The following is a 21,227-nucleotide window of genomic DNA, read 5'->3' on the forward strand; positions in this document are numbered from 1 at the left end:
TAATTAACAGGCATATGGCTCCACTCCTATCACACCTATATATGTGTATAAATACATATAAGTGTGTGTGTGTATATATACCCCTATGCAGAAGTTCAGATGTTTTGCCTGCCTCCAAAGACCCCCAAAAAAATGCCCAAAAAAACGCCTGCGCCAAAAAAAACGCCCAGGTTTGTTATTGCAGGCATTTTTTTTGGGCATTTTTTGGGGTCTTTGGAGGCAGGCAAAACATCTGAACTTCTGTATAGGGGTATATATACACACACACTAATATGTATTTATACACATACACATATATAGGTGTTATAGGAGCGGAGACATATGCCTGTTAATTATTTCATTAGCGCAAGCATAGGGTTCTGATATTTTCACACCTATATGTGTGTATGTGTATAAATACATATAAGTGTGTGTGTATATATACCCCTATACAGAAGTTCAGATGTTTTGCCTGCCTCCAAAAACCCACAAAAAATGCCCCAAAAAAGTGAAAGTAGCAGAACACTATACTTGCACTAATTAAATAATTAACACCCATATGGCTTCTCTTCTATCACACCTATATGTGTGTATGTGTATAAATACATATAAGTGTGTGTGTATATATACCCCTATACAGAAGTTTAGATGTTTTGCCTGCCTCCAAAGACCCCAAAAAAATGCCCAAAGAAACGCCTGCGCCAAAAAACAAACAAACGCCCAGGTGTGTTATTGCAGGCGTTTTTTTTTGGGCATTTTTTTGGGGTCTTTGGAGGCAGGCAAAACATCTGAACTTCTGTATAGGGGTATATATACACACACACTTATATGTATTTATACACATACACACATATAGGTGTGATAGCAGAGAAGCCATATGGGTGTTAATTATTTCATTAGTGCAAGTATAGTGTTCTGCTACTTTCACACCTATATATGTGTATGTCTATATATACATATAAGTGTGTGTGTATATATACCCCTATACAGAAGTTCAGATGTTTTGCCTGCCTCCAAAGACCCCCAAAAAATGCCCAAAAAAAAACGCCTGCAATAACACACCTGGGCGTTTTTTTGGGCAGTTTTTTTGGGGTCTTTGGAGGCAGGCAAAACATCTGAACTTCTGTATAGGGGTATATATACACACACATGTATGTATATATACACATACACATATATAGGTGTGAAAGTAGCAGAACACTATGCTTGCGCTAATGAAATAATTAACAGGCATATGGCTCCGCTCCTATCATACCTATATATGTGTATGTGTATAAATACATATAAGTGTGTGTGTATATATACCCCTATACAGAAGTTCAGATGTTTTGCCTGCCTCAAAAGACCCACAAAAAATGCCCAAAAAAAACGCCTGCGCCAAAAAAAACGCCCAGGTGTGTTATTGCAGGCGTTTTTTTGGGCATTTTTTGTGGGTCTTTGGAGGCAGGCAAAACATCTGAACTTATGTATAGGGGTATATATACACACACACACTTATATGTATTTATACACATACACACATATAGGTGTGAAAGGAGAGAAGCCATATGGGTGTTAATTATTTCATTAGCGCAAGTATAGTGTTCTGCTACTTTTACACCTATATATGTGTATGTGTATATATACATATAAGTGTGTGTGTATATATATACCCCTACACAGAAGATCTGATGTTATGCGTGCCTCCAATAACCCCCCAAAAAATGCCCAAAAAAAGCTTGCTACAAAACCGGCAAGATGTGAAAATAGCGGAGCCATATCCCTGTTCTATAAGTGTTCTAATACAAACAATCTTTTTTTTTTCTGGTTCTGGACATGCTACAGAGCTGAAACTTCGCAGGTACACTTTTTATACCCCCCAGACACTAAATCCAATTTTTTTTTTTTCAATAATTTTTTCAATAACTGGCTCTCTATCAAAAAGGACAATTTTTAAGAACTTTTTGTGTGATTAATAGTCTCTGGGGCATGACCCAGAACCCTAGGCACTTTTTAGGGGTTTTAGGGCTTCAAAATTGGGTTTTTTGATTACCGAAGTTCGGGTCCCATGGATTTCAATGGGGTTCTGAAATCCAGGCCGAACTTCTGGAAGTTCTGGTGTTCTGGTCGAACCGAACTTTTGAAAAGTTCGATCATCCCTACAGATGACCAGTGGCATGGGGGAAGCTTGAAGGAAGCTTACGGGAGCATGGAATAAGCAGCCTTTCTTTAAATCACAATAAATACAAAAACATATACTCAGCATCCCCTGCTAAATCCTCCAAATATTCCTCTTCACAAGGTCAAGCAAAGTCTGTGATAACTAAGGGCTCATGCACACTGCAAAATTTAAAAAAATATATTTTACATTTTTATCATGCACACTGCAGCTCAAAGAAGCTGATTTTACAGGTATTTGAGCTTTTATTTCAGCTTGAAGAAGCTTGTGCTTTTTTGTGCGTTTATGCATGTTTTTATTGAGCTTCTTCAAGCTTCTTTAACTTCCTTTGAGCTCCTTTGAGCTTCTTTAAACATTTTGAGCATATGCGTTTTTTTTTTTTTTTTTTTCTTTTTTTTTTCACAAACCCTCCTAGATAGTATTTTCTTAACCACTGTATAAACAAAACAAAAATCTGGAACAAATGTTTTTGAACAATTGTTTCAAGCTTCTTTGAGCTTTTTTGAGCTCTTTGGGGCACTAGCTCTTCTCAAAACCCAGAGTTTGGTGAGTTATGCCTCAAAACGTCTGAAAAAGCCATAGTGTGATCACATTGGCTAACATGTAGGGGAGTTTTCAGGCAGAAAAAAATAAGAGCTCAAAACAGCTCAAAAGCCTGTAGGAGCCACTTCTTTGAGCTCCTTTGAGCTCAGTGTGCATGAGCCCTAAAGTGTGTAAAGGGGATCTAACAAAGATTCTAGCAGAATTATATCTCCTTGTCAGAGTCCCAGAAGCAAAACAAGTTGGAGGTAACCTTTTTGGAGGGGCCTTCTTCCTTAAGTACAACACTATGAGGGTGATTTACTAAAACTTGAGAGTGCAAAATATGGTGTACCTGTTCATGCTAGCCAATCAGCTTCTAACTTCAGATTGTTCAATTAAGCTTTTCCCCAAAAAATTGGAAGCTGATTTGGTTTCTATGCAGAGCTGCGCCAGATTTTGCACTCTCCAGTGTTAGTAAATCAATCCCTATGTGACTTACATCAAAATGTTATATCAACATTCAACATATACATATATACTGTATATATATATATATATATATATATATATATATATATACAGTGTATATATATATATATATATATATATATACATACATAGCCATTTACTATGGTGCTTTGTGAGAAAAAGTTATTATTTTAAGTTATAACAAGTATGAACGTGTAAGTGAGAACAATGGCTAGATTTACAGTGGATAAGTTAGGTTGATGTTACCTGATAAATTACTTTACTCCAATTCTCCCCGTTTTTAGACACATTTAAATGCATAACATCTACTTGCATGAGATCCCATTCTGACTTTGAAAATTCTTCTTTTGACAATTCGGTTACTTTTTGAGCATTAGAAATGGGAAACAACTGTACATCGATAACTGGGGAAGAGAAAACATATGATCAAATAAAATTATATGCTTTCAACCATATATAGGGGATCATACAAAGCACATTTCCACCATATAGCACCATAGGCAGATAAATGTATATGAAACATTTGGATTGAAACCATCTACTTGGCATATAAACGCAAGACTGCCAAAAAAGGCCCCCATTTTGCTCTGATCTTCCACTTAACATTTTTGTATGGGTGTGTATGTGGTAATTCCACTTTTGTGGGAACAAAATATAGCAAATAAAAAAATAATATAGCATATGCAATTGCTACACAATACATATTGTAATTTAATGTTTCTACAAATTAACTTTCTTTTTCAATGTGCAGTTCTCTAATGCTATGTACATTACAACAAATGCAATATTGCAACCTTTGGGCATTCTGTAAACCCTTGGTGTACAGAGCTTCCTCAGAAATGTAATTCCCTGCTTGTGTGATTCCATAAGAATAACACAACTAGTACCAGTACGCAATGTTCCCTTTAAGCTGCGCGCATGCGCGGCAGCGCAGTCTAATTGACCGTCCCGCGCAGCACAAAGTCAGACGGCACAGCCGCAGAGCCGCAGACGGTGACGGTGACGGTAGTGATATGCAGTGCGCCCCGAGGAGCCCGCCCATTGTGTGACAATAGCGAATGAAAATTTGCTATTGTCACACGGATCCTCCTCCTGGCCAATCAGGGAGCGGGTCCTCCCACTTCCTGATTGGCCGAAAGGCATACCACCCCATGCCATTGGCCGAGGTCCGAGGAGGAGGCGGGAGGACTGAGGAGACGCGGGGGACGCGGGAGCCGAGGACTAAAGAGAAGCTGCCGTGACTCGTGAGCTTGTGAGGTAAGTGCACGGGTCTCGGGAGGAAACGATGGCATCTCTGAATTTATTGGGGGCATTGCTGTGCACTCTGCAATTTATTGGGGGCATTGCTGTAGCACTGCAATTTATTGGAGACATTGCTGTGCACTCTGCAATTTATTGGGGGCATTGCTGTGCACTCAGCAATTTATTGGGGGCATTGCTGTGCACTCTGCAATTTATTGGGGGCATTGCTGTGCACTCTGCAATTTATTGGGGGCATTGATGTGCACTCTGCAATTTATTTGGGGCATTGCTGTGGGCACTCTCCAATTTATTGGGGGCATTGCTGTGGGCACTCTCCAATTTATTGGGGGCATAGCTGTGGGCACTCTGCAACTTATTGGGGGCATTGCTGTGCATTCTGCAATTTATTGGGGGCATTGCTGTGGGCACTCTGCAATTTATTGGAGGCATTGCTGTGCACTCTGTAATTTATTGGGGGCATTGCTGTGGGCACTCTGCAATTTATTGGAGGCATTGCTGTGCACTCTGCAATTTATTGGGGGCATTGCTGTGCACTCTGCAATTTATTGGGGACATTACTGTGCACTCTGCAATTTATTGGGGGCATTGCTGTGCACTCTGCAATTTATTGGGGGCATTGCTGTGGGCACTCTGCAATTTATTGGGGGCATTGCTGTGGGCACTCTGCAATTTACTGGGGGCATTGCTGTGCACTCTGAAATTGATTGGGGGCATTGCTGTGGCACTCTGCAATTGATTGGGGGCACGCTGGTCACTCTGCATTGACGTCCCCCCCCCCCCCCATTGCTCAGTCTAAAGGTTTGCGCTCAGAATTTTTTTTATTTGCTCAGCACAGTAAAAAATTAGAGGGAACATTGCCAGTACGTCGTTCCACGTTTCCCACTCAGGAGCATGCAGTGGCAGAATCTGTGACTGCTCTGTCCACGAACACAGTGGATCACAGATCAGGGTACAAGGCGGCTGGCGATTGGCCCTGTAGCATGTGATCACTGGCCAATCACAGTCAGCAATAGTAACAATGGCTGTCATTCATGACATCATTGTTTACTACTGTGATCTCTATGAATAGTTACAGCAATCACATGGTACAGGGTCATTCACAGCAGCCCTTTACCAGGTGATAGCTGTTCTCAAACCCAGCAATCACAGTGGAAAACAATGGCATCATGAATGATGCCAAACAGAGATAGAAATGATTGCCTTTACAGTGATCATCACTGTATATGCAATCATAGTGTATGCAATCATAGTAAAAAATTTTAAAAGAAAATTTGACTGCTTTTTTTTTTTTCCATACTTTCACTAGAGCAAGGGCAGTGTCACTATGGTAACATTGTACTGCTGTGGCAGTGATCATGTACAATCAGTGGTGGGATTCAGCCGGTTCGCACCGGCTCCAAAGAACCGGTTACTAAATTTTTGCAAGTTCGCAGAACCGCCTTGTGAGTTTGACCATCTGTATATCATCCTCCTGATCCGCTGACCGCTCTGCTGCTCCCTCTGTCGGCGCTGTCTCTCTGCAGGGAGGCGGCTGGAGCCCACACACTGCTCTGGTTGCTAGGCTAGAGCCGCTTAGCGTCTAGCAAACAGTGACGTCAGCCCTTTCTCCTCCAGGCCGCCGCCTCCCAGACAGTTCCCGACTCCCCGCCTATTACAATTTGGCTCTAGTAGGAAAGGGTGGACCCGGGGCGCAGAGCAGTGTGCCCCGAGCCCACCCATTGTGTGACAATAGCGAATGAAAATTTGCTATTGTCACATGGATCCTCCTCCTCCTAGGCCAATGCCGAGGAGGAGGCGGGACGTGGGAGGACTCGAGGAGATGCGGGGACTGAAGAGAAGAAGTCGCCGCTACAACAGGTAAGTCAAGTGCACTGGTCTGGGGGGCTTGGCAAGTTGGCACGCTGTTCACTCTGCATTGAAGGGGGTACAATGATCTCTGCATTGAAAGGGGGCATGAATGATGATCTCTGCATTTTAAGGGGGTAAGCAGCACGCTGGTCTATGCATTGAAAGGGGCACAAATGAGGATCTCTGCATTGAAGGGGGCACAAATGATGATCTCTGCATTGAAGGGGGCACGAATGATGATCTCTGCATTGAAGGGGGCACGAATGATGATCTCTGCATTGAAGGGGGCAAAAATGATGATCTCTGCATTGAAGGGTACACGAATGATGATCTCTGCATTGAAGGGGGCACGAATGATGATCTCTGCATTGAAGGGGGCACCCCCCTCTATGAGCATTTTACCGTACATTTTAAAGAGGAAAATACTGCTTCATGAATGGAGCTCAATGTCCCTGATCACCACCAGTCCCATTGTCCCTGATCACCACCAGTCCCATTGTCCCTGATCACCACCACACCAGTCATAGTATCACAATAAGGATTTTCACATGTGCGAAGCTTCCTGAAGAGACGTTATAATAGTGAAAGGGAAGGAGACTGCCAAAGACAGTCTCTATTGTTCAAATGGCTTTACAGGTACCACGCCCCTATATAGTTACATAGTTACATAGTTAATCTGGTTGAAAAAAGGCATAAATCCATCTAGTTCAATCAATAAAAGAGGAAATAACAAAATCATACAATCCCATCTACAGAATCCTTTACCCACAGTTGATCCAGAGGAAGGCACAAAAACCCCAGCAAAGCATGATCCAATTCGCTCCAGCAGGGGAAAAAAATCCTTCCCGATCCCCCGAGAGGCAATCGGATATTCTCTGGATCAACTTTACCTATAAATGTCAGTCTCCAGTTATATTATGTACATTTAGGAAAGAATCCAGGCCTTTTTTCAAACAATCTACTGAGCTGGCCAGAACCAGTTCTTGAGGGAGTCTATATACTATATATATGACACAAAAAAATAACGAATCCCTAACAAAAAAACAAATACTTTCAGGCTCCATGCACACAGGGCGTCATAAAAATGAGCTCCAAAGCAGTTTTTTGACGCCAGGAAAAAGCAGCTGTTAAACGTGCTTTTAGTAGCTTTTTCCATTTGCGTTATTGCACGTTTGGCCACGTCGCTTTTAGCAGTGGTTTTTCTGCCTCCATTCAAAATCAATGGTTCCCTATGTGAGCCTATTGATTTGAATGGAAGGCGCACCTGATCCGACTTGCGGTGCGACTTGCGCTGTGAGAATCTTGAGGGGGAACTCCACGCCAAAATGGGGAAAAAACGGCGTGGGGTTCCCCCCCAGGTTCCAAAGGTCACCGACGATGTGGCATAAGGGGGTGGGGCCTCTCTGTGATGTCACTGGGTGGCCACGCCCCTAATGGCTATAAAATAAGCTGCAGAGACCGGAGACCGGCATAATCACCGGGACAGCGTCGGAGGAGGACCGGAGGAAGAAGAAGACCAGAGGAGGCAAAAGAGCAGAAGAGCGGAGGGCAGAAGAGCGGAGAGGAGAAGATCAGAAGAGCGGAGAGGAGAAGACCAGAGCGGAGAAGACCGGATGAAGATTTTTAATAAACTTTTCAAAACGTCTCCTGTCATTATTTACATACACTGCCTTTTATGGGGTGAATGGGTAGGGGTACAATGTACCCCATACCCATTCACATAGGGAGAGGGTCCAGGATCTGGGGGGCACCCTTGTTAAAGGGGGTTTCCAGATTTCGATGAGCCCCCTGCCCACAGACCCCCACAACCAACGGCCAGGGTTGTGGGGATGAGGCACTTGTCCTCATCAACATGGGGGCAAGGTGCTTTGGGGTGGGGGGGTGCAGAGCCCCCCCTGCCCCAAAGCACCCACACCCCCCATGTTGAGGGCGTGTGGCCTGGTGTGGTCCAGAGGGGGTGGGGCCGCTCACTCGGCCCCTTTCCTGGGCTGCCGGGCTGCATGCTTGGATAAGGGTTTGGTATGGAATTTGGGGGGACCCCACGCCGTTTTTTCGGCGTGGGGCTACCCTCAAATTCCATACCAGACCCAAGGGCCTGGTTTGGAACCTGGGGGGAACCCCACGCCATTTTTCCCCATTTTGGCGTGGAATTCCCCCTCAAGATTCTCACAGCGCAAGTCGCACCGCAAGTCGGATCATCCTGATCCGACTTGCGATGCGCCTTCCATTCAAATCAATAGGCTCCCATAGGGAACCATTGATTTTGAATGGAAGAAAAAAAACGTATAACGTGGCTTAACGCACGTTAAGCAACGTTATTTATCCTTTAGCAGCGTCAGACGCTGCAGCTCCAGTACGCACTGGTCCTGAGTTTTTTCTGCAGCTATTAAACACCTATGCCACTTGGAGCTCCTAAAAGCTCTATGTGTGCATGAGGCCATAGAATAACATGGATGGGCATTCTGCAGCTGCAAAAAAAAATGTCTGATGCTGCTAACAGCAGCTCCAAAAACGTCCGGTGTGCATGGGACCTCAATGTACCACACCACAGATTAAAATTCACATTTTGTACAAACATGTTAAAATAATTTTAAAAAAGCAAGAAGCATCCTTGACACATGAATATTAGTTGATGTAATTCATAGTCAGGAAATGAGATCGATAATTTATGTCTTTAGAATGTCTGATTGTGCTCCTTGGATTTTAGGCCTCTCTATGTGGCTAGGCTGTGAAGAATGCTCACACATGTGGTATCGTTCTACCCAGCAGGAGTAGCAGAATGCGTTTTGGTGTACAATTCTAAGAATGTCTATGCTGTGTGTTAGATATACCTTACTAATTGACAACTTTTTATAAAAAATGCATTTTCATTTTCTTTCTGCATTTTCAAAAAACTCCAAAAAACTATATATTTTCTCAATTTTCCCCAAAAAATGATGACAAAAAATAACAACTTCAAAAACCTTACCATGCCTCTTACTGTATACCTTGGACTGTCTACTTTCCAAAAAGGGTAATTTGGGGGATAAATATATATATATACTAACCTGGTATTTTTAGGCTCTTAATAAATGAGATAGGCGTCAGTACATCAGGAGTGATACATTTTTCAATATATATACCATAGTTTGTAGCCGCTATAACTATCACACAGACTATATCATTTACACTGATTTACATATTTTTTTTACCAAAGAAATGTAGCAATGTAGCAGAAATCATTTTGGTCTCTACACTACTCCTGGCCCCTCCATCCCTGCCGGGAAATAACAGTGATTATCGCTAGTGGATTTAGCAGCCACTAGCGATAATCTATCAATCAAATTGGTACATTCAGCCTACCCATTAAAGGTTTGAATCAGCAGGAACCGACATAGATTTGAATAGTGTATGGCTGGCCTTAGAAGTTGATTGGCTACCATGCACAGCTGCACCAAATTATGAGTGTTATATTTTTAGGTAATCTCCCCCACAATTTACTGCATATAGTCACATGGTATTACAATTTTCTTTTCTTGCACTTACATTTTCTATTCTTATCATTATTACATACTAGATTGATATTCTGCGACACAGTAAAATTATATTTCTAGGGCTACCCACACACATCCCCTTAGTCAAATCAATTTCATACAAATTTTTTTTCCAGAAATAATACATTTATTAGTGTACTGCATGTTACTAAAAGATGTATTTGATGTATTTTATTGCTTGTCTAACAAAAAAGCCATAAAAATCCTGTTCTACAATCAGATGGTTTAAACAAACATCTTTTCTTAGGGCTGCTACCATAGGTCTGTAAAAAACTCAAAGGGGGAGATTTACTAAAACTGGTGCACACAGAATTTGGTGCAGCCGTGCAAAGTAACCAATCAGCTTTCTAGGTTTCCAGGTTTTAGGCTACATTCACACTTGTACGACTCCAAAGTTGCGCCAACTATGTAGTGCAACTTTGGTGCAACTTGGATGCCACTTTGACCCATTTTTGGATGTGTGCAACTTAGATAGGACTTTGGGTTTGACCAGTGATAATGGACAAATGTTGCACACAAGTTTCACTGTATACCATTCAGGTACGACTTTCATGTAACTTCTGAGGGTTAACATTAAAGTCTTCAGCCCTCAAATTTGTACATCAAAGTTGCATGAGAAGTCTTTCCCCATATTTTCCAATGATAACCATTCATATATGCGTGACTTAAAGTTGCGGCAACTTTAAAGTAGTTCAAGCACTACTTTGGTCCCACTTTGATGCAACTTGAGGGCCACAGACTTCAATCTTAACCCTCTGAAGTTGCATGAAAGTCGTACCTGAATGTTTAACAATGCAACTTGTGTGCAACAGTTGTCCATTATCACTGGTCAAAGTCACAGTCGTATCCAAGTTGAACCCAACCATCCAAAGTTGTAACAAAGTTTCACTAAAGTTGCACTCCAAAGTCGGCGCAACTTTGGAGTCCTACAAGTGTGAATGAAGCCTTGTCAAAGTTTAAATGAACAAGCTGAAGATAGAAGCTGATTAGTTACTATGCTCAGCTACACCAGATTCTGTGTGAAACAGTTTTAGTAAATCTCAGCCAAAATTAGGAAAAAATGGGTAAACCTGAACATACAAGTTTTTTCCCTCCATATACTCACTATTCCAGTATAATTATAATTGATTACCTGGATTTACGCTCATGCCAAAGGTCAAATTACATTTCTGTCTGTCAAATGGAAACTTATACAGGTCAAGAGGACATGTGGTCACGACCTTAAGAGTTTTTCTTCTCCGAATGGTGCCATTGTAATAGAGCTCCATATATAGGACATCAAGTGAGTCATCCTCTGTCCTGGCAAAAATACAGTGATAAAGTAATTTTTACAGGGTAGGGGGAACAAACATATACAGTATTTCGCAAAAGTGAGTACACCCCTCACATTTTTGTAAATATTTTATTATATATTTTTATGTGACAACACTGAAGAAATGACACTTTGCTACAATGTAAAGTCGTGAGTGTGCAGCTTGTATAACAGTGTAAATGTGCTGTCCCCTCAAAATAAATCAACACACAGCCATTAATGTCTAAACCGCTGGCAACAAAAGTAAGTACACTCCTAAGTGAAAATGGCAAAATTGGGCCCAATTAGCCATTTTCCCTCCCCGGTGTTACAAGGTCTCAGGTGGGAATGGGGAGCAGGTGTGTTAAACTTGGTGTTATCGCTCTCACTCTCTCATACTGGTCACTGGAAGTTCAACATGGCACCTCATGGCAAAGAACTCTCTGAGGATCTGAAAAAAAGAATTGTTGTTCTTTTTCTCCTAGGCTGAAAGAGGATTGCCAAGACCCTGAAAATGAGCTGCAGCATGGTGGCCAAGACCATAAAGCGGTTTAACAGGACAGATTCCACTCAGAACAGGCCTCGCCATGGTCGACCAAAGTAGTTGAGTGCACCTGCTCAGCGTCATAACCTGAGGTTGTCTTTGGGAAATAGACGTATGAGTGCTGCCAGCATTGCTGCAGAGGTTGAAGGGGAGGGGGGTCAGCCTGTCAGTGCTCAGACCATATGCCACACACTGCATCAAATTGGTCTGCATGGCTGTCATCCCAGAAGGAAGCCTCTTCTAAAGATGATGCACAAGAAAGCCTGTACAGTTTTCTGAAGACAAGCAGACTAAGGACACGGATTTCTGGAACCATGTCCTGTGGTCTGATGAAACCAAGATAAACTTATTGGGTTCAGATGGTGTCAAGCGACTGTGGTGGCAACCAGGTGAGGAGGAGTACAAAGACAAGTGTGTCTTGCCTACAGTCAAGCATGGTGGTGGGAGCGTCATGGTCTGGGGTTGCATGAGTGCTGAGCCATTGAGGAAACCATGAATGCCAACATGTGCTCTGACATACTAAAGCAGAGCATGATCCCCCTCCCTTCGGAGACCTGGCCGCAGGGCAGTATTCCAGCATAACGACCCAAAACATACCTCCAAGATGACCACTGCCTTGCTTAAGAATTTGAGGGTAAAAGTGATGGACTGGACCTAAACCCTATTGACCATGAGTGGGGCATCCTCAAAAGGAAGGTGGAGGAGCGCAAGATCTCTAACATCCACCAGCTCCGTGATGTTGTCATGGAGGAGTGGAAGAGGACTCCAGTGGCAACCTGTGAAGCTCTGGTGAGCTCCATGCCCAAGAGGGTTAAGGCAATGCTGGAAAACAATGGTGGCCACACAAAATATTGACACTTTGGGCCCAATTTGGACATTTTTACTTAGGGGTGTACTCACTTTTGTTGCCAGCAGTTTAGACATTAATGGCTGTGTGTGGAGTTATTTTGAGGGGACAGCAAATTTACACTGGTTTACAAGCTATACACTCAATACTTTACATTGTAGCAAAGTGTAATTTCTTCAGTGCTGTCAAATGAAAAGTTTGAATAAAATATTTACAAAAATGTGAGCAGTGTACTCACTTTTGTGAGATACTGTATATGAACTATTAAATTGTAAAAAAAAGTCAAATTGTGGACTTAGTGAACATTACACTGTGAGGATGCCCAACCTGAGCTCTTTTTCTCTCTTCTGAAAGCCAACACATGTATCTCAACTGATTTATTTATTTTTTATTGTCTTGTGGCAATTCAGTATAAAGACAATTTTAGTTAAACATGCGGCAGGCGACAAGATGTAATACTAAATCTATGTCTGGGCAAAGAAGAATATATTTCGTATTTTAGTATTTCAGTAATACATGCACATTTCATTATGTGTTTTCAATTCAATAAATCTACAAGTAAAGAAAAAAATGTCTGCTGATCCTGCCAGTGAGCCCCTTACTTTATGAATACTCTGCCTTTGCTGTGCTGAAATCAGATTTTCCTAAGTTCTCCTCTTCTCAATTACATAACACATCCCCTTATTTATTTGGAGATGAAGAGAGGGGAACATGTTTTGTATGCCTCAAAGAAGAATGGTGCAGGCAAAAGCTGTTGGTGCCACTTCTCCAAGAAGAACACAGCGACTGCGACACGTCAAGGGTTCTTCTTGGCAAGTTGACGCGTGTCTGCTAACCAAACACAAGATTGTCACCAGGTTAGTTGACCGTCATCTCATGGCCATTGGCTACTTTGGGGGTAAAATGTATGAAACACTATAAACACTTCATATACACATCTTTCCAAGCTAGCCAGCTCCTAGCAGATTCTTAGGGTGTTTTAGCATTTTTCCAGTCTACAATCCTCACATGCATGCTAATGTCAGCTCTGCATTCTTTACAAAACTCATCCTCTATTGTAAGCCAATGGCGCAGGGTCCCAACTATTGTACTTCATTTATTATTCAAAAGATCAACAATCTAATTACTTGGGCCAGAATGCATAAGTGTTCGGCCGCAGGCCGGTATTTGTGGGAGGAGCTAGCGGGCTATATAGCGCCGCCCCTCCGCTATGCCGGCCTGCTGCTGCGCTGTACGTCATTCGGCTGGTCAGGTGTGTTTTGGTGGTCACCTGACGTCGGCCGGATATCGCGGTATCGTGGACCGGACTTCCGGGCAGGACGCGAGAGTCACCGCTGCTGGCTCCGAGCCCCGCTGGTCCTGCGGCATCCCAGTTATTCCTTGCCTGTACTGGGGCAGCCTTCTCGGGCATCCGCCCCATCTTCTCTGCTTCCGGCCGCCGCCTGCTCGTCCAGCTGCCAGCCCTGCGTGACTGCTTCTCCCCGCTGTTCAGCAGGGGATCAGGTACCTGTAGGGCTTGGGGGGGAAAAGGGGGGGGGAAGTCTTCTGCACACACTGCCTGCCTCCTGTAGGCCACGGCTAATTCACAGGCTCTCTTGCACACACTGCCTGCCTCCTGTAGGCCACGGCTAATTCACAGGCTCTCTTGCACACACTGCCTGCCTCCCTGTAGGCCACGGCTGAACCACGCAGACTCTCTTGCACACACTGCCTGCCTCCCTGTAGGCCACGGCTAAACCACACAGGCTCTTTGCACACACTGCCTGCCTCCATGTAGGCCACGGCTATTCCACCTTCTGGCTCACGCACACGCTGCCTGCCTCCCTGTCAAGCCACGGCTACCCCCTTTTTAAGTTTTTATGTTCTGTGCACTCACTGCCTCCTGCCAGCTTCGGTACCTCTGCCCACGTCCTCCTGCATTTTCGGTGCCCTCCTTGTCACTTAGGTACCCTGCGTGGGGGGGGGGTTGGTGCTCGGGGGTTGGGGGGGGCCTCTTTGGCATGGCAGGGTTGTGTTGTTCCTGGTTCCATGTCATGTTCCGGTGGGGGGTATGGGTGACCCCCCCTTGACCGTTGCCTTTTCTCCTGCAGGTTCTCATCATGTCCTTCAATGCCGGCATCAGGTACTATGTCAGGTCCAGGTTCCTTTGTGTACCACACGGTTCCGGTTATCTAGTCTTCACAGACGCCGCTGGCGTCACCCATAGACACCGTTAGGCTACTTCTTCCCTTTCCGCCACTCACTTAGTCTTCGGTCTGGCTTGCGCCCGGTGGTTAGGCCCCCGCCGGTTGCTCTTCAGGCTCATTCCACTCTTCTGTGATCCACCTGGTGATGCATCGGTGCCTGGGCACCGTCACGGCTTCATCACCACTGTGCATACCGCACTTCATGTCGTTGTCCTCTTTGTTAGCACTGTCGTTGTTGCACTCCAACTGTGTTGTTCTTGTCTCGTGTTGTCCCCCCCCCTCCCCCGCAGGGCGAGTTCATACTGGCTGTCAGGGTTCAGGTGCTGGCCCCTAGCCCCCCCCTTCATAGCCGGTCCCGCGAGGCCAACTCCCCATCTCGTCGGAGATTCCCCGCCCCTCGGGCCAAATCAAAGCTAGCGCCTCGCTCCACCCTTCTCATGGGTTTATAGCTAGGGCCTCACCTGTCACGGCCACTCGTTTTGATTCTGTACTGTCACTGAGAGGCCAACGTTCCCGCCACCACGTCAGTGGCTCATGCCCCTCGGCCAGAATCATAGGTAGAGCCTCTCATCAGCCGCTTGGCATCTAGCAGGGCCTCACCTGTCACGGGGTAGTTAAGTTCTTCGCCTTTGGGCTTTAGCTAGCCAGCCAGTGATTCTTCCAGCACGTCACGGTATTAATCGGACTTGGGCTTTTTGTTCTTTGTTTTCTTCAACAGCGGGCCTCAAGGAGCCATCCTGGAAGAAGGATCTTCATCCCCCTCCACGCCAGCCAGGCCCTGCACCCCCGCCAGATCTGGTACCCCCAGGGGTCGTCGGGTTCCATCCTCGCTGGGTTCATATGGGTCTTGGACTATTCCGAAAATTTCGGCGGTGCTACGCCAGAAGGGGATCCCGTTCCCAGCCACGGCAAGGAAAGCGGAACTTTTTAGGCTGATGACGGAACATCCAGAAGATCCGGGATTGGGCACAAGCTCTCAGGGTTGTACGTTAGCTATGCAAGGGACCTTGGACTCTATCCTGTCTTCCCTGCAGTCCATCGGAGACAGGCTGACTAAGCTGGAAGACGCCAGTCCAGCTCAGAGGGGTCCTCCTCCTCCCTTGCCGGTGTTGTCCCCAGTTCCCGCCAGTGATCAGGGTAGGCCCCCAGTTTCCCTTTTCCCCTCTTCTACGGTTTCTCCTATAATCACCCCGGCCCACATGGTCCCCCCAGCTCTCCGCAAGGATATCTTGGAAGGGAAGGATGTAAACTTGGTGGCTCTCCTTATCGCCTCCCAGGATATGGTGGAGAATAAAATCTATAATTACGGGGATTTGTCCGTTGTTATGAAGGCCAGGGACCCCAGGCTCAATAAGAAACTCACGATCCCAGAGTTTGTCCTGGCCTTCGGTATCTACAGGGACGTATTGTGTTCCGTATACCCACAGCGGCGGGAGGAGTTAGATCTTTACCTGCATAAAATCGTGGATCTAGGGCACAAGTACGGAGGTTTCACCTTCTTTGACTTTCACAAGTCAGTCTCGGCCAAGGCGGCAGCGGCTTTGGCTCAATTTAACATACGGGTCGATTGGAGTCTTTTGGACACCGAGCTGTTCTGCAGGCACTTTGCACACTTGGCACCTCCCTCCTGTGCCACATGCTCCTCCACTTCACACTCTGCCAGCCTGTGTCCCGTGGAGGCGGAATCCTCCCCGGCCGGGGTTCCGGGGGGAGCTGGCAGGTCAGAACAGCGTGGCCTTAGGGATAAGCTGGGTCGTCCTATCGTTTTCCTAGGTAAGGCCCAGGTTTGTAACAATTTTAACGGGGGTGCATGCAGCTTCAGTGCCTGCAGGCTGCTCCACGTTTGTTCCATTTGTTTTAGGGCCCACACCAAATCCATGTGTCCGTCCAGGATCAACCCTAAACAATGACTAGCCGGGGTCAAGGTTGAGGTGTTGGAATTTTACCTGCAGGCTCATCCTTCTCCTCACCTGGTGGAGTATCTGGTTCAGGGGTTCTCGGGAGGGTTCCACACGGGGCTGGTGTCTCTTCCTTCTGGGACATTGGAATGTCCCAACTTGCTGTCGGCCAGGGAGGACCCGCAGTCGGTGGACCTTTTGCTCGAGAAGGAAGTGCAGGAGGGGTTCATGTTAGGTCCCTTCCCGGCCCCCCCCTTCTCCTCCTGGCGTACCAACCCCATCGGGATCTCTACGAGCAAATATACTAATAAAAAACGTTTGATAATCGATATGTCGGCTCCTCATTCTTCCACCAACCCTAGCCTTAATTCCCTTATTCCATCAGCCGAGTTCTCTCTCCACTATACCACCGTGGACAACGCCATCCAGGCCATTCTAGGGGCAGGTAGGGCCGCTTGGCTTAGCAAGACGGATATCGCCAACGCCTTCAAGCTCCTGCCCATTCACCCCTCCTTATGGCATGTCCACGGTGTTAAGTGGAGGGAGAAATATTATTTTGCCATCAGGTTGACTTTTGGGTCCAAAAGCAGACGGAGGATTTTCGATACATTCGCAGAGACTCTCTGCTGGCTCCTTCTGAACATATCCAGGTGCCCCACGGTGTTGCATTACTTGGACGATTTCCTATTGGTCGAGCGAAGTCAATGCACGCCGGTCAGTTTGAGGAGCACCATGGCCTTGTTTTCCACCTTGGGGGTCCCTCTGTCACCAGGCAAGACGGTCGGTCCTGTCACCAGGTTGGATTTCTTGGGGATTACCCTGGATTCCGTGTCCATGCAGTCTAGCCTCCCTCAGGACAAACTTAATCGCATTCGCGAGGTAGTTGGCAGGTTTTTGGAACTAGGGTCGTTTTCGAGGAAAGAGTTGCAGTCCTTGATCGGGTCATTGAACTTTGCCATGCGCATCATCCCCCAGGGCAGGTCCTTCATCTCCCGGTTGCTGCGGCTGTTGCCAGGTCTTCCGGAGGGCGTCATTTCCCACCTGGATCCTCCTGCCAGGGCGGACCTGGGTATGTGGGTTGAGTTCCTGGAAAGCTGGAACGGCATCTCCATGTTCATCCCGCCCATCTCCTCCCAGTCCCCCGTGTTTTGGACGGATGCGGCTGCCAATTCCGGGTTCGCGGCCATCTTTGGGGACTCATGGTTCAGGGCTAGTTGGCCGGCTGAATCACTTGCCTTACCAGCTTTCCAGGAAACCTCAGCTTTGTTCGAGTTATACCCTATTGTGGCGGCTGCTGTCACCTGGGGTAGGTGCTGGTCAGGGATGGCAGTCAAATGTTTTAGTGACAACATGGCGGCCTGTGACATTGTCAATAGGGGCCGGTCATCATCCCTGACCATCATGAGGCTGGTTCGCAGGCTGACCTTGATTGCTGCCACTCACCAGTTTTTTCTGTACTGTGAACATATCCCGGGCCACTCTAACTCAGCCGCTGATGCGCTTTCCCGGTCCAAATTGCAGGTGTTTTTCGCCCTTCACCCGACGGCCGACAGATGCCCCACGCGGACCCCAGAGTTCGAGGAACTGGTCCTGGACTAGCCCGGATCGTGGCGCATGGACGGGAGCTGGCCCGCATGGCTCTGTCAGCCAACACCAGGAAGGCCTACGACCGGGCCTGGTCAATCTTCCAAAGGTTCTTAGGGGAATTCGGGTTGGACGACCATTCGGTACAGACGATGGTCGCCTTTGCTGCCTTTTGCCACCTCCAGCTCAAATTGTCCGCCAGTACTGTCAAACTGTATCTGGCGGGTGTCCAACACTTTGTCCTAACGCACCAGCCAAACTCCTTACCTTTTCTCAGGGCATATCCCCTTAAGAGCCTCCTGAAGGGTATTGGCAAGGTGGATCGCCATACCTCGGTCAGGCGGTTGCCGATTGATGGGGAGAAATTCCGGGCTCTCTCCAACTTGCTGGACTCGGCCCCTTTTGAGCCACTTACTAATACGGTTGTGAAAGCTGCCATGTACCTAGCCTTCTACGGCTTTCTCAGGCCCGGGGAGTTTACGGTTACTTCCTCAGCAGAGGGGCGCTCTTGTCTCCACAAACGAGATCTGGTCAAGCGGGGGGATCATTATGTTTTGACGCTCCAGTGTACTAAGACCAGGCAGGTGGGCTGCCCCGTTACCATCCCGCTCTACCCATCAGGGAATCTTTGGTGTCCGGTCAAAGTGTTGGATGAGTTCATGGCCCAGTCCCGGCGCTCTCCCAGCCATGCTCCACTTTTTACGTTACTGGGCGTTCCCCTCACCACGTCCAAGTTCATTTTCTACATCCGGACCCTTTGTATCAGACTGGGTTGGGACCCTGCAGCGCACTCTGGTCACTCCTTCCGGATAGGTGCGGCTTCGGCTGCCTCCGGGAATAACACGCCAGGCCATATCATTAAAAGGCTTGGTCGGTGGGAGTCAGACGCCTTCCAGGTCTATATTCCTCACCCAGAGAAGGAGTTGAGACTGGCATTTCATAGGCTTGTGACTTAAGTTGTATTGAATAAAGTGTGTTGTTTTGCTTCCTCTTTTGCCCTCTTTATTTACAGGCTACCCCCCTTACGTCGGTTCAGGCACACCACACCGACTTTCCACACTAGGGACTCGACTTTAAGTGTTGACCACAAGTGTTCGGCCGCAGGCCGGTATTTGTGGGAGGAGCTAGCGGGCTATATAGCGCCGCCCCTCCGCTATGCCGGCCTGCTGCTGCGCTGTACGTCATCCCACCCTCCTTCACCCCTTTTTTCTCAACCTCTTACCTTTGGGGTGCCCTCTTTATTTACAGGCTACCCCCCTTACGTCGGTTCAGGCACACCACACCGACTTTCCACACTAGGGACTCGACTTTAAGTGTTGACCACAACTATATTAATCCTAGTTTAGATATATTTGGCTAGAGTTGGTCTTTGATTGTACCTATGGTGCTTGATCAATATCATAGTTTTACTCACTTTGGTTCTTTGGATAATTTACATTTTTTATTTTTTTATTCACTTGTCTAAATTTGCAATCTTAACCACATTTTAATTTCCACTTTCACAAGATACTGAAATAATTGATATTAAATTCTAGTGACTTACATTTCAGCTATAGTGATGTCAGGAATCCAGACTGAACCCTCTGGAATGAAGATACGGATTATGTCACAGAAATCCCTTGGGTCCCATGATAGGAACTGATTTTGCCATACCTTTTATTAAAATAGACAAAAAGTAAATACGTTGAATGAATTCATGGTTGTTTCCTTAAAGGAAAAGTTATATAATTTAGTTTTAACAAATAGATATTAGGTATTTAAAGAAGAACTAAAGGCAAAACATTTAATTTTGGATAGAGTAAGGAAGGATTATAACTCATCTGTGCCCTATTGGGGAGATTTCCCTTCACTTCCTAAAAAGGGGTAGGAATTCCGCGCTTATGGATGGAAATAAGGCTGCAGCCCACCTCAAAATATAGTCCCAAGGGGCTATATCAAATGGTAAAAGAGTAAAAATGAGGTAAAATGGCGCTGCCTATAAAAAGATAAAATTACACGTATGGAAGGGATAAAAGTAATAAATTCCTAATGTGCAATTAGATATAAAACACTGTGATCTCTATAAGAAAATAAATAATTAGATAAATTGTGATCCAAAATACACATAAATATTAAAAATAAAAGTAAAAATTAAGCACATAGGTAGTGAACATAAAGTGATATGTGCAAATAAAGTGACAATGGCACAGTGCTGGTGTGGTGATATCCAATACAGTCACCAAAAGATATTAAATAAATATGTATAAATATATATAAGTCCAAACTCAGTCCATCAAGTGCTTGAAAAAAACTGTGATTCAAAAAAACATGGTGATTCAATATTATTCAGGGGGTGATCCGGTGATAGGTGTGGGGTGGGAACAATCATGCACCCCTCCAGTGTATCCCGCGCTCACCAGAGATATATACCCCTACAGAGGTAGTAAGCCTTAGGGTAATAGCACCGTGCGTGGTTACGTCATTTCCACCCCACTGGAACGCAGATCCGGTCGCTGGTTATCGTAGCGTCCCGGAAGTAGCCGCCAACGAGGGACTCGCGCCCCTTACTGCTGCTTATGCTGTATCTGCTCGTTTTTAAATGTGAGTACCTGTCTTATTTTATGATTTAATAAATGGATTAAACGGTACTTCACCATATGAGGTCTTTCTTTTTCTATATGCTATCCTGGGATATCTCTCTACATTGGAGAATGGATTAATATGGTGATCTTGCTTATTGGGGATTCCTGACCGTGCTGAGAGAGGACACCCAGGGATATTTCCACCTGAGAGCCTACTATTGGGATTCCCAGGAAAAGGCTATTACCCTAAGGCTTACTACCCCTGTAGGGGTATATATCTCTGGTGAGTGCGGGATACACTGGAGGGGTGCATGATTGTTCCCACCCCACACCTATCACCGGATCACCCCCTGAATAATATTGAATCACCATGTTTTTTTGAATCACAGTTTTTTTCAAGCACTTGATGGACTGAGTTTGGACTTATATATATTTATACATATTTATTTAATATCTTTTGGTGACTGTATTGGATATCACCACACCAGCACTGTGCCATTGTCACTTTATTTGCACATATCACT

General features: G+C 45.7%; 1 protein-coding gene across 1 annotated transcript in view; it reads right to left on the bottom strand.

Annotated features, from left to right (window-relative positions):
* LOC309564983 (5-hydroxytryptamine receptor 3A-like) overlaps positions 1–21,227 on the bottom strand; it is a 74,017-nt gene that overhangs the window by 9,740 nt on the left and 43,050 nt on the right. The window contains exons 4-6 of the mRNA XM_082269712.1: positions 19,686–19,795; positions 10,925–11,091; positions 3,395–3,552 (exon numbers count right to left, since the gene is read on the bottom strand). Coding sequence (XP_082125838.1) covers positions 3,395–3,552; positions 10,925–11,091; positions 19,686–19,795 — 435 coding nt within the window. The remainder of the gene's footprint in view (positions 1–3,394; positions 3,553–10,924; positions 11,092–19,685; positions 19,796–21,227) is intronic.

This window comes from Pelophylax lessonae (genome assembly GCF_965119305.1).
Source record: "Pelophylax lessonae genome assembly, chromosome: 10".
Lineage (NCBI taxonomy): Eukaryota > Metazoa > Chordata > Amphibia > Anura > Ranidae > Pelophylax > Pelophylax lessonae.